We start from the raw sequence: 12,674 nt of genomic DNA, 5'->3' as shown, positions 1-12,674 counted from the left end.
AAGACATTAAAAAAAGCAGAGCTGATGCAACCAGCCACAGAAGTGGCTGGTTGCATCAGCTCCACACAGCCACAAAAGTAAAACAACAACAAAAAAACATATACACTGTGGTGGCCTCTGCGGTGTTCCACGCTATCGTCTGCTGGGATGGGGGGTAGCGTGGCCAGTGACAGGAGCAGACCCAACAAAGCAACCAAGAGGGCCGACTCCACCCTCGGCCACCCACCAACTCTCGGCCAGTGTCCAGTCCGATATCTGCAAGACACTGTGAAGGCCGGAAGGTTCACAAAAAAGTTCACAAAAAAGCTTTGCAGAAGTCACAAAAGTGCCACCCCTTGTCGCACAGTCCCAAAGGGTCCCGAACCAAAAGACAAAAAAAAAGTCCCACATTAAAACAAGAGGGAAACATCAGGAACACAAAAAGATGACACAAGAGCACAAGCTCCTGCCAACAGCAGCCACTACAGCGGCGCCATCTTGGGAAAAAATTATAAAAAATGTATGTCTTAATATGTATTTGTCATCATATTTTCTGTACAAAACGTTCCTGTTGGTACAGATAGATAAACTTATAACGTGTACCACCAGGTACACATACAGTACAGTAAGTGATTATGGCGTCTACTAAACCAATACAGTACATTCATGGTTAGCAGTTGTGTCAAGGAGGAGCCCGAGCTTGAAAACATTATTCCGTCATTAAGAAATTTAAGAAACTTCATTTAAGTCTCCTGCCTTCCAGTGACATTTGTAAAACAAGCATTAAGACAAAAGAAGTGTTATTTTAAAAAGACTATTCAAGTTGTTTACATAAAAGTAAAGAATTGTTTTGTTTTTAAACTTTTTCCAATACTGTAACCTGAATGAACTGAACCCCAACTTTTAGACCTAGGACCTAGGCACACTGACAAAGCCTAACCTATTGGTACTATAATAATCTACAAGGTTAATATGGCTGGCTTCTCTTTCTTCCCCTCCATTTATCTGCTTTCTTTTGTATTTCAAGTTATCATTACATATATGTATTGTTGCATTTGAACAATTGTATTGTTGATAATAGAGGTAAATTGTTATTATTCATTATCAATAGTGCTATTTTATATTGGTATTTGTATTGCTCCATTTGTAGTGTAATAATGTTCATTGTCATCTCTGTATTATTATTTATTTCACTAACTGCTTATTTGCTATCACTTTTACTATCACATTTGTACATGTCGTATTTGCTGATGTTGTTCTATTGTTGTTGTTGTTATTGTTGTGTTTGCTGTTGTTGTTTTTGTCTCTCTATCTTATTCCCCTCTTTTCCCCACAATTTCCCCCTCTGTCTTCCTTTTTTTCCTCTTTCTATCCCCTCCTGCTCTGGCCCGGCTGCACCAAATAATAATGTAAATCCATTTAATAAAGTCAAATACAAATAAGGCAACAAGAGAAGTATCTCACACTTCTCTTTTGTAAAGTACATTTGTGCAGCCGATATGGACATATACATCAACAATATGATTAGCCTGAGAAGCTGGACAGGATAAAAAGAAAAGAAAAAAGACCTACCTAGGAAAATACCAATCTGGATTATGGCATACCATGACACCGCTAGTGTTTTTTTGTGAGGGTTTACCTGCAGTATTACTAAAATAAAATAACACATACTGTAAGCCCCAGCAGCTTAACTTTGTGGCCTTTAAAGCATATTAATTGTCAGCCGATATAAATATCTTGGGTTAATAATAGATTCAGAGCTTTCCTTTAAAGCCCATATTGGCAAATTGTGTAAAATAATCAAGTTTAATCTCGCAAATTTCCGTGCAATACGAAATTAAATGTCAACTGAAGCTGCAAAATTGATTATATGATTTTCAACCTGTGACAGACTCTCACTGTCGTGCGGGTTTTTAGGACCAGCAAGGAAGGACATGTTGCGGGCAGGTTTTGACTTCTTTATTTTGCAACAAGAAAAGTCTTTTGCGCGTTGCTTTTCAGCTCTGGCTCCATCTGCTGCTCGCTCCGCCGCCTGCTTTTCAGCCGGCCGCGTCTTCGTCGGCGGCGTCTTGCTCTTGTTCGCTCTCGCCGTCTGTCTCTCGCTGCATGCTTTGCTGCGTTCTTGCCTCTTCTCTCCGTCTCCTCTCCTTGTCGTTCTCTGCTGTTCCCCTTTTATTCAGTGAGCGGGAATTACTTGATTGTCCCCAGGTGCGCAATCCACGCACCTGATCTCTCTTGCCGCGTCGAACCCGGCGCCCCTCGCCCCGCTGTCGGACTGCCGGCCACGTCTCCTCGCCGCCATCTCTGAGCCGGCTCCGGCGGGGCACGCCTCGCCGTCGGTCAGCCGGCCCCGCCTCCCCACACAGCCACTTCAACTATTGCCTTACCAGCCGGTCTCAGGCTGGTCAGAGTTAAAAAAAAAAAAAAACATTGGAAATCTTGTACCAACAAGCAATTAAAGTTATGGATAAAAAACTATCATCACTGTGCCATTCTAAAAAAAAAAAATACAGTATTTTAAATTGGGACAGTCTTCACACATTTGCAGACTTAAAACTGACCTATAAAGTACTGCATGAACTGGCTCCAGATCCTCTGGCAGAGTTCATCAGCCAAAGAAACAACCGTGAGCGTGTCACGCGAGGCTCTGTCAGAAGTGACTGTTATATTCCTCTGCGCAAGTGCACTTTCAGTAAGTCAGCCTGGTCAGTAAGGAGTGTAAATGTGTGGAACTCAGTACCTGAGGAGGTTAAACTGGTTACAATATACAAGGCCTTCACAAAAATGTTTTAAAATGTGGCTTATCAACGCCTACGGCTGCCAGCACTACAAGATGAGTCTGTTTTGATGCTACGATAAATGTTATGTTGTGATGTTGTATTTTATTTTTTATTGTATCGTATATGTATTGTGTGCTTTTTTCTTTTTGTCTCTTTTTTTTTTCTTTTTCTTTTTAATTGTAATTTTACTGCCTTTTTTACATCATGGCCAGGGGACTACAGATGAAAACTAGCCTTCTGGCTAATTATCAGATTAAATAATGATAACGTTGCTTGGATGGCAACATATGTACCTTTCAGCATTAATGGTGCCTTCACAGATGTGTAAGTTACCCATGCTGGCTTTTGAACTTATATAAGGGTTTGATGAGCATTCCTCAACTTTTTGAAAATTTTTTGGCACTTGGGCCTGCAACATGTTGCAGGCATCAAATTCCAAATGAGCTAATATTTGCAAAAAATGACAACGTTTTCCAGTTCGAATGTTAAATATCTTGTCTTTACAGTCTATTCAGTTTAATATAGGTTGAAAAGGATTTGCAAATCATTGTATTCTGTTTTTTTTTTACGATTTACACAACATGCCAACTTTACTGGTTTTGGGTTTTGAAAGTTAGATAATTGATGAGCCCTTAAGTTTTCTTTTGTGTATCGCTGCACTGTGTTGGGAGATTCAGGATGGCAGTTGTCTGTGGCTTCATGTCAATATTTGCCTGTATTTATTTGTCTGATGCTTGTTTATTTTTGTGGGCTACTTGTTTGGGGGAGAAAAAAAACATTTGTCATGTGTTTAATTGTATTTCTGGACTGTCTGTGTCAAAAATCCAATAAAAAAAAAGTTTAAAAATTTACACTGCATTAACTAATAGTGTTGTAAAAATAATACATAACATTGGGCACACAGACTACTCAAACCCATTATTATTTAATCAAAAATATTGAAATGATTCTCAAACTTTTTCACCAAGTATCACCTCAGAAAACTTTTGGCCCACTAAGTACCACCATAATGAACAACATTAAAATACAGTAGCGTGGTAGGCAAAAGTGTTCATTAAAAAAGGCAGAGGTTTTATTCAACAAGTATATTTATTATTTTTGGCCACTGTAACATTACACATAGCTTGAACAGTAATACTGTGTTGGAATATTTAATTAAGTAATTATTTGACGTACTATTAGATGGAGCCCGCTAGTAGCATATGTATCACAGTTTGAGAATCACTGATTTAGTGCATTTGCAAACAGCTAAAGAGATGGACAAAGCAAACTATAACCTGCTACTCAAAAATGTACAATACTTCTCAACAAAGAGGAGAAAGATAACCTTAGAAAACTATGTGATTTAAAACATTTATATGCACGTACAACACTTAAAACTTTAGCGTATCAGTATATGGAATTAAATTATAGAATTGATTAAGCAAATAAGTCTAACACTGTACTAATATGATCCAGTCTAAGAAACTGTACAAAGTTCAAGGAAGAAGATTTCTGATCAAATATATTGAACTTTATTGAAAATGAGATAATCTCATCTCATTGTGTGAATTACAACCTATTTAACTCTTTACTAAGAACTTTTGTTAATTATTTATGGAGTTATGTACCGTGCAACGTGTATAAATGTAATGTGCATAAATGTTTATTGTTGATTGAAAAGTTTGAATTTGTCTTCTTCAGGTGATTGCTGCCAGACACCTTCCAAAGCTTGGTCGCTCAATTTCCAGTCCTTTTGTGGAGATTGAAGTCTGCGGTCACACTGAAGCCAAGGCTAAGACCAGTGTTTACCGTAAGAAAACTGGATTGGCTGGTTAGTGTCATCAGTACTTCATTCAGAACAAGTATTTCTGCTTGCTGTAGGTGATAACGGTCTGAACCCACTGTGGAAAAGCCCGGCACAGCCATTCTGCGTCAAAGTGTACGAGCCTGAGCTCACCTTCCTGCGCTTTGTTGTCCATGAAGAAGACATGTTCTCAGACCCCAACTTCCTCGCTCAGGCCACATTTCCTGTAAAAGGTATCTCTTCAGGTGAGCGCAGAGGTTGCTGTCAACCTGAGATGTTAGATTTGTATCATAATGGCTACTTTAATCCATTTTTACTGCTAATAATTAGTATCAACTGTTATTATATATAGTGTAAAGTGTTAAATATATATTTATTAAATTTTGATTTATTTTACCTTGCATGCAGCTCTATATACATATACTGAATGTAAATCGTATGCTATTGTATACTGTATTTGTACATATTCACTTGTTTTTCTATTTTATTTTCTGTTTACTTTACTTAAAACATACATATGCCCTCATGTACTGCAAAGAGAAAAGAAACAATATAAAGTTACATGTTTTACACATACAACAAATAACACACAAACCAACTATATACATTTATTTACAGTAAATGCACAAAATTTACTAAAATATACATATTTATAAAAATAAAAAAAGTTATATTACACAATATTTACACTGTATACAAAACCAGAGCCAGGTAATTGGGCAAATATAGACTACTGTAGGTAAGTACTATGAGTGAAATCAATAGGTGATGTTATGCCTACTACCTCATTATTCTTAGCCACTGCCTTAGAGTTACATTTTCTATCTGTAACCAGTATACACGTCCCAGTCACTTTTCTATACACATAACAAACAACTTGTTCAAATGGTTGTTATTCTCATTAAATATGTGGGCCTCGAAGTGGTGGGCCAGCGAGCGTCTGTGGTCATACCGTTCTGGGCGGCATTTTGCCTTTCTCGAAAAAAATGCCCTAGGCTATTGGAACCGTTCAAAATGCGAAAAGGAAAAAAAGTTTCTCTAGAGTCTCTCTAAAGGTATTCAAAAGGGGAAAAGAGTGCAAGATTTGACAAAAAACAACATGCTAAGGAAGCAAATCGAGTTGAAGAATGAGTTTGCAGTGATCGCTTTGTTAAAGGTTTAATATACTTTTAACATTTAGTAGTCTTGATATTATGTGTATTTTATCTTGTTTTGGAGTTCCTGAAATACATTTTTACTACAAGTATTTTGTAAACCACCAAATGTAAGCAAAACCTAAACAAGTTAAGCTTTTACCAAAGGCAGCAGTCATAAATGAAGCTTTCAGCAAATACACAATGTTGAGAGCTATAAGTATATTTTCATAAAGGCGGGAAAAATTCATGCTTATTTGTAAACGGCGTGTGCAACAAAATGGCAACTGTAGACGCAAGATTAAATCATGAAATGCAACCCTATCCGAGCAAAAATAATGAATGATTTGATATCTATTTCCTTGACCCAGCCACACACAAAGAAATTGTAGACCTCCATGCTTTTCAAAGTTTTCATCTGTTTTGTCATGTAGAACGATGTCTGAAGCACCAAATAGTTCCACATGTCTGGGAACGCGTTCGACGGATAATCCTTGGGATCTCTCGACAAATCTTTTTTTTTGATAATGTAAAGGGATAGATTCCATAGCATAGTAATCTGTGTTTGTTGAACGGTAGCCATGTTGATTTGATGCCCGCTACTTCGTTCACTTCCGTTCAAAAGCCTAGGTTGTATTAGGTTGTAACCTCCTACTTCGGATGTATTTTTGTCGTAGTTATACTTAAGTAGAAATACTGTAGTCGGCAATACTTGTAGCTTAGTGAATTTTTTTTATTTTGTGAAAATGGATTGTTACAAATTATATCACTTTTGTTGCCTGGTGCAGACGCTAGTGTGGGCAAAAGACCTCAGTCAAGAAAGCCACTCACACTGTCATTTATTGCCTTTTGGCTTTTGGAGTGGGAATGATTTGATATCTACTTCCTACTACAATCAGAATGAGAGCAAAATAATATTAGCATATGTTTATTTGCCAAAGAGGGCAAAATTGATAAACCTTTCAATTTACGAGGGATTGCTCCAAAAATGGCGTAGTGCGGGGCGGGACAAAAGAGTTGGCATTCACATGGACATTTGATTGGCATTTGGAAAGCTAGACCCGGTGGCGGGTGGACACAGCCCGGTGATAGGTTTCGAAAAGATGCGTGTTGGAGCGGGACAAAAAACTCATATTAATGCTGTGATTGGGCAGCCAAAAGATGGATACGATTGTTTTATGAATATATTTGCAATGCATGTAGTTTGATTTCAAATTGTTGGTACTTATGTACCAAATACACAACAGTTATGCATGATAGGTCCGTTAAAAGGCTGAGGTGGGGACTGAACGGTGGCTAAACATATTAGCAGCTCCTAACCCAGGTGTATCACTGTCCCTGTGTGTGTGTAATGAATAAATGTATTTTATATATTGGAAGTTTATCTTACAATAATGATGTATTTATTACGTCAACACACGTCATCATAAACGGACTATTTTTCTTTGAAATTACCCGTATTGGTCGACAAAGGCATTCGATCATATATGTCGACGCCAGGTTAAGCGGGCACTTTTCTGTAGTGAGAAGAACACAACAGAACACATCGTCATATCCTTCATGTTTTCCTGTCACACCCAGTCATGTTAGTGCTTGGTTATTAATGTTTTGTTTGGTATCATCGCCATCTTAAGAAGTTGTTAGTCTACATGTTTTACATACAATGAAACTTGTTTGAATGTTTCCTTCTGTTAGGTTACCGCTCTGTGCCACTGAAGAACGGCTACAATGAAAACTTAGAATTAGCCTCTCTGCTGGTTGATGTCAAAGTTCTGCAGCCAGAGGTGAGAACACATGAGTACTGATGAGAGCTTGATAATGTATCAACTTTATTTACCAAAGCACCTGAGAAGAGCCACAGTGACAGGCACTGGCAGACAAAATACATTTGGAAAAAAGGTTGGGTGGGTGTGGAGGACCCACTAACACCCACATGAAGTGTGTAACAGTAGTCAATAGCTTAAATGACTGTTTTCAAGGCGCTTTGATAGGCCCTGATCTTGCTGTCAAGATAAAATCAGGACGTTGGGCACTTGATGGCAGTGCTGGCTTACCCTTTGACCCTCTGCCTTCACATAACGCTTTGATGATGTGCTTTTTGCCTCAGTTGCAGGTTAGAGTCATGCCTGCTTTGATTCCGCTTTGAAAGCAGATGCCTTTACCTTTGTCCTGCACCATGTGATCTCAACTTAATAAAAAAGACAGAAAATAAGCCGGGGGTCTGGGGGCCGCAGAAAATTGCAAAAAAACGCACCATTTAAAGATGTTTTATTGTTTAAAGAATTGACAAATTATCAATAGAGTTGACATAAATACATACCCCATTCATCCAAATGAATCACTATGTTTGTTTCAGTCACTATGTTTTTTAGTCACTACAGTAATTACAACTTGTGTTCACATCCATGGGAACCATATGGGTTAGCCTACTCTATACAGTATTTACAACCTTACTAGTGTTCACTTTACAGCCACGGATGGTTCATCTAGTTATTTACATTATTTAACACTACTTCAGTTCATTCACAAATTACTTTGGCATTTGTGCTTTGATGGCTATGACATGAGCCTTCCTTGCAAATATCTGAGCAGCCGGCATTTTCCCTTTTGTTTCAAGCCAAGGCAGAATCTCTTCTAACTGCTCCAAATGCAAACATCATAGAGTACAAACGATGTTTATTCTATTACCTAACTTCATTATCTGAATAGCATTTGCGATTTATAGCATGAAATAACAAATATCTTGCAGTCATGTAGTTTATGTTTGAAAATGATTCAATGTCAAAATATAAACAGTAGACATAATGAACAGAAATTCAGCTACTGTCTTGTTCTAAAACACTAATGAAAATTAAATTTAGCATTTACAGGCTATATTGTAGCAAAAGTGTCTGCCACAATCACGTGTGTTCTTAAATGTGTATTCCACGTCTTCCATGTCGAGAGCAGTTTGATTTGGGCTTACATGGTAAACTAAAATGAATGTTTTGGGCATTGTTTTATCCAGACGCATACATTTGTCCGAATGTGGCCAAGAAGACGAGTTGTGGGTTTCCTGGACGTTGTCTACATCGCTAAAAGAAAAATCTAAGGAAGAGAATCCCTCTGCCATCTTCCACTAGTTTTTTTAACATATAAATCGCCCGCTTGAATATTACCTCTTCTCTTCTCCGACTCTCTTGTCGCCATTTGGAATGTCTGTTGAGATTTCCCTTCCTGGTTCGATTTTGATTGGCATGTCCCTTTTGTTTTGCCCTACTCTTAACCAATCGTGACTCATCAGAGTAAACCAACCAACCAATCATGGATTTTCTTATACGTAAACCAGCCAATCATCATTGATTTTTCCCATATAGTTTGTCCCCTGCCTTACCGGTAGTTGCACTAGTCCATTTGTCTTTTATCTTCTCCCTCTCTCTTCTTTTGTTGCATGTAGCTTAGCTAACTGCTACATGGTCTAAAAATAGCTAAGCTACGGAAATCGCTACTTGTTTAAAAAGTAGCCAAGCTACTGCCAAGCTACTGGGAAATGTAGCTTCGATTTTTAAGTTCATCATTTTTAATGGGAAACCAAAGTTTTTACCACTGCAGCTGTAAACCGGAATGGATGATCAAAAACCGTACTCATTATGGGACAACCGTAGTTGTTAGCAGGTATGGCAAAGAGACGGATCAAGATTTTAACACACATTGTAGGTCGTAAAAAACAAATTAATTATTTATATATTTTTACAGAGATAAAAAAGACTTATTTCCGACTACGGACAGAAAAATCACATGCATGCTTAAGACTCGTACGTTGTGTGAGATCTTACCGTAATTTTTCAACAAATGTTATTCCGTACAACTATTGCCCGCGCACGTCTATAAACCACAGTTGCAACCATTGTAAGATCACTACATCACCACTATTTACACAGCTTCGGACTTGAGGGAAATCAGAGTTGCTTCGTCTGTTTTTTTTTGTATGCTACATTTTCACTTTCATTTGTCTCGAGATGAGTCACCTTTGAGCTTGTGGCATCTTCTTCAGCATGCGGCGATGACCTGTTTAGCATTTTCATTGGTCTGATGTGACAAGGCAAAATGTATTGGTGGGATATGAAGCTGGTGAACCTAGAATAATCCACAAATTGGCCACAGCATTGTATAAATGGCAGGTTTTAAAGTGTGTGGAAAAAGTTGCGGTTTATCGTCCGAAAAAGATGGTAATTTCAAAGAGTGTCTGTGCGGTCATGTCATCATGCTATGGGGTTAGGGTTAGGCTTAGGGTTAGAGGGTTAGGGTTAGAGTTATCCTGTGCTGTTCTTTTCTTTTAAAAAAAACTAATTAAAATGCAATAAGAATTTGGCTCGTAGTGAAAGGACATCATAATATTCAAATCACCAACAATCGGAGAATTGTTGGTGATTTGAATATGTTTTATATTTGTTATTTTTCACTCAGCTAACTCAGTTACACAAAGAAAGTCCAATTCCTGAGACATTCAGAAATCCTTTGAAATGGAGGTCTTGGAGGCCAGCGGATTTGTAGCATTTTCTGCCGTGAGGCTGGTGCTGTCGAGGTTGTGTGGATGAGTAAAGTTTGAGGTGGAGGATTAAAGGTCCTCATCATGTTGACGACAGGTACCAGGTAGTCTTTGATAAGATCCATCCATCCAGTATTTTGAATCAGCCTTTAAGTAGCCCGTTGCCTATGACCACGTTGCATTGGGAGACCATGACAATGGAGCGCTTCAGTTCTATTAAAGCTCTCCATCCCCATAATGTGGTGATGTAGTGATCTAAATATGACAGTTTGATAATGTTTGTTTGCACATTCGTCAGAACACTGAAGAAGAGTTGTACTCGTCATCCAGCCAGCTGAAGAAAAAGCCAGCAGATGTGAGCAGTGAAGGCCTCCTATACAACACACACACAAACATAAAACTCTCCTCTGTCCCGAGCCAACCTCCCGCACCAAATCCATTTGTGAGAGGACTCAGCAATAGTGAGAAACAAAGGTAGGCCTTCATCTATGCAATGTAGGTAAAACATATGATCAAGTTATTATATTTTTGTTGAAATCACACAAGGCTGTTTCTGTTTTTTCTAGAGCAAAACAAAAGCGGCTAAAAAGCAATGTATTCTATTCTTGAGGCGCCCGAAGAAGCTCGACTGTCACTTGATCCCAGAAAAACACTGACGAAAGTCATCTTATGTTCTCCCTTTTCTACAAATTGTCATTTTAAATGTTTTGAACCATTTGTAATTTTTACATGTTCTGTTTTTAACTAAGTCTATTCTTGCTGTGTTGCTTATTGATTGATGGAAAACCAGAAACTACTATTTTGTATTGACTCAATAAATTACAATTTTTTAGAACATTAAAAGCAGTTATCATATTTAGAGATACATGTTGAACGAAAATAAGTTAAGAGCACCTACTAATGAATGTCAAACTAAATTGTTCTGTACAGGTACAGACACTCAAGAGTACTTCAATAAAGTAATAAAGTATTTTTATGCTTCGTTATGACTAGACTTCTAATTTGCTGTTTATGCTCTGAGTAATCCTATTCAAAGGTTCTTGACACAAGAATGATTTGTGGGGCCTCATTTTCCTGAGCAGAGTGGCTTCAGTTTCAATGTCCTGCATTAAAAGTTTGCACTTAGAACAAAGTGCGACTGCTAGACTTTTGACCAGGACAACAAAGTGGGATCATATTTTTGCACTGGCTCCGATATACTTAAGGTGCAACTCTAAGGTTTTTTTACGCACCATCTTACCTTGCCGATTGTATTGTGCCGTACATAGGTGCCGATCCCCCGTGGGTGCTTTGGGGCCCGAGCACCCACAGACAATGCCCAGCACCCACGTAGTTGGCAACTTTCAATCTTTCCAATTATTTTTAAAAAATCAATCTTGTTGTAGTTAATTTTGTGGCGAGTTTCGTCCGTTTTACAAAATAATAAAGCCACAAATCATATGGGATATTAACTTCGCTGGACGTCTTTTTTTTTTTTCAATACACACACCAAGCACCCACTGGCAGAATTGTAGATTGGCGCCTATGGTCCCAAACTCTGCTTCTCCAAAACGCCGGCTTATTAGTGACCCCCAGAGCCCTAACAAGTCTGCAGGCATTAGAATGCTTTCTATTCGGGCTCCAGTACTCTTTAATGTCCTACCAGAAACAGTTAAAGATGTTACCTACCTAAAGTTAAAAAGTTAAAGTACCAATGATTGTCACACACACACTAGGTGTGGCGAAATTATTCTCTGCATTTGACCCATCACCCCTGATCACCCCCTGGGAGGTGAGGGGAGCAGTGGGCAGCGGCGGTGCCGCGCCTGGGAATCATTTTTGGTGATTTAACCCCCAATTCCAACCTTTGATGCTGAGTGCCAAGCAGGGAGGTAATGGGTCCCATTTTTTTTATAGTCTTTGGTATGACTTGGCCGGGGTTTGAACTCACAACCTACCGATCTCAGGGCGGACACTCTAACCACTAGGCCACTGAGTAGGTACCTCACTAGAAGCCTTCAAGTCCCGCCTTACAACTCATTTATATACTCTGGCTTTTAAGAGACTCATTTAAGACCAGCTGACTTGCCGCTTTTCTGATCAGTCCCCCCTTTTCCTGCTGTGAGAGGATACCAGGCGGCCATGGATAATTTCTGGAGAGGTAACAGCTGACTCGAGTTGTGACGCAGGGTGGACCGCCCTTCCACTGGCTGACACGGCTGCCAACATGAGCGTTGAAGTCACCCGGTAGGACAAGGGAATCACCCCGGGGAGCACTTTCCAGTACTCCCTCGAGTGTATCCAAAAAGGGTGGGTACTCTGAACTGCTGTTTGGTGGGTAAGCACAAACAACAGTCAGGACCCGTCCCCCCACCCGAAGGCGGAGGGAGGCTACCCTCTCGTCCACCGGGGGGCAACAAGAATTGCTACCCCAGCTCGTCGCCTCTCACTGCGTGCAACGCCAGTGTGGAAGAGAGTCCAGCCCCTCT

At 39.2% G+C, this 12,674-nt stretch overlaps 1 protein-coding gene across 3 annotated transcripts in view; it reads left to right on the top strand.

The window, feature by feature from the left end:
• The window catches only part of plcg2 (phospholipase C, gamma 2), a 189,044-nt gene extending 177,869 nt beyond the window's left edge, over window positions 1-11,175 (top strand). For all 3 annotated transcript variants that reach the window (XM_062022352.1, XM_062022351.1, XM_062022350.1), the window contains exons 30-34: window positions 4,443-4,551; window positions 4,623-4,790; window positions 7,374-7,462; window positions 10,505-10,680; window positions 10,773-11,175. In XM_062022352.1, coding sequence (XP_061878336.1) covers window positions 4,443-4,551; window positions 4,623-4,790; window positions 7,374-7,462; window positions 10,505-10,680; window positions 10,773-10,815 — 585 coding nt within the window. In that variant the 3' untranslated portion in view covers window positions 10,816-11,175. The remainder of the gene's footprint in view (window positions 1-4,442; window positions 4,552-4,622; window positions 4,791-7,373; window positions 7,463-10,504; window positions 10,681-10,772) is intronic.
• The last annotated feature ends 1,499 nt before the right edge of the window (window positions 11,176-12,674 follow it).

This window comes from Entelurus aequoreus, linkage group LG16 (assembly GCF_033978785.1).
Source record: "Entelurus aequoreus isolate RoL-2023_Sb linkage group LG16, RoL_Eaeq_v1.1, whole genome shotgun sequence".
NCBI lineage: Eukaryota > Metazoa > Chordata > Actinopteri > Syngnathiformes > Syngnathidae > Entelurus > Entelurus aequoreus.
Note: the sequence above shows the minus strand (reverse complement) of the source record. Positions and strands in the feature narration are given on the sequence as shown.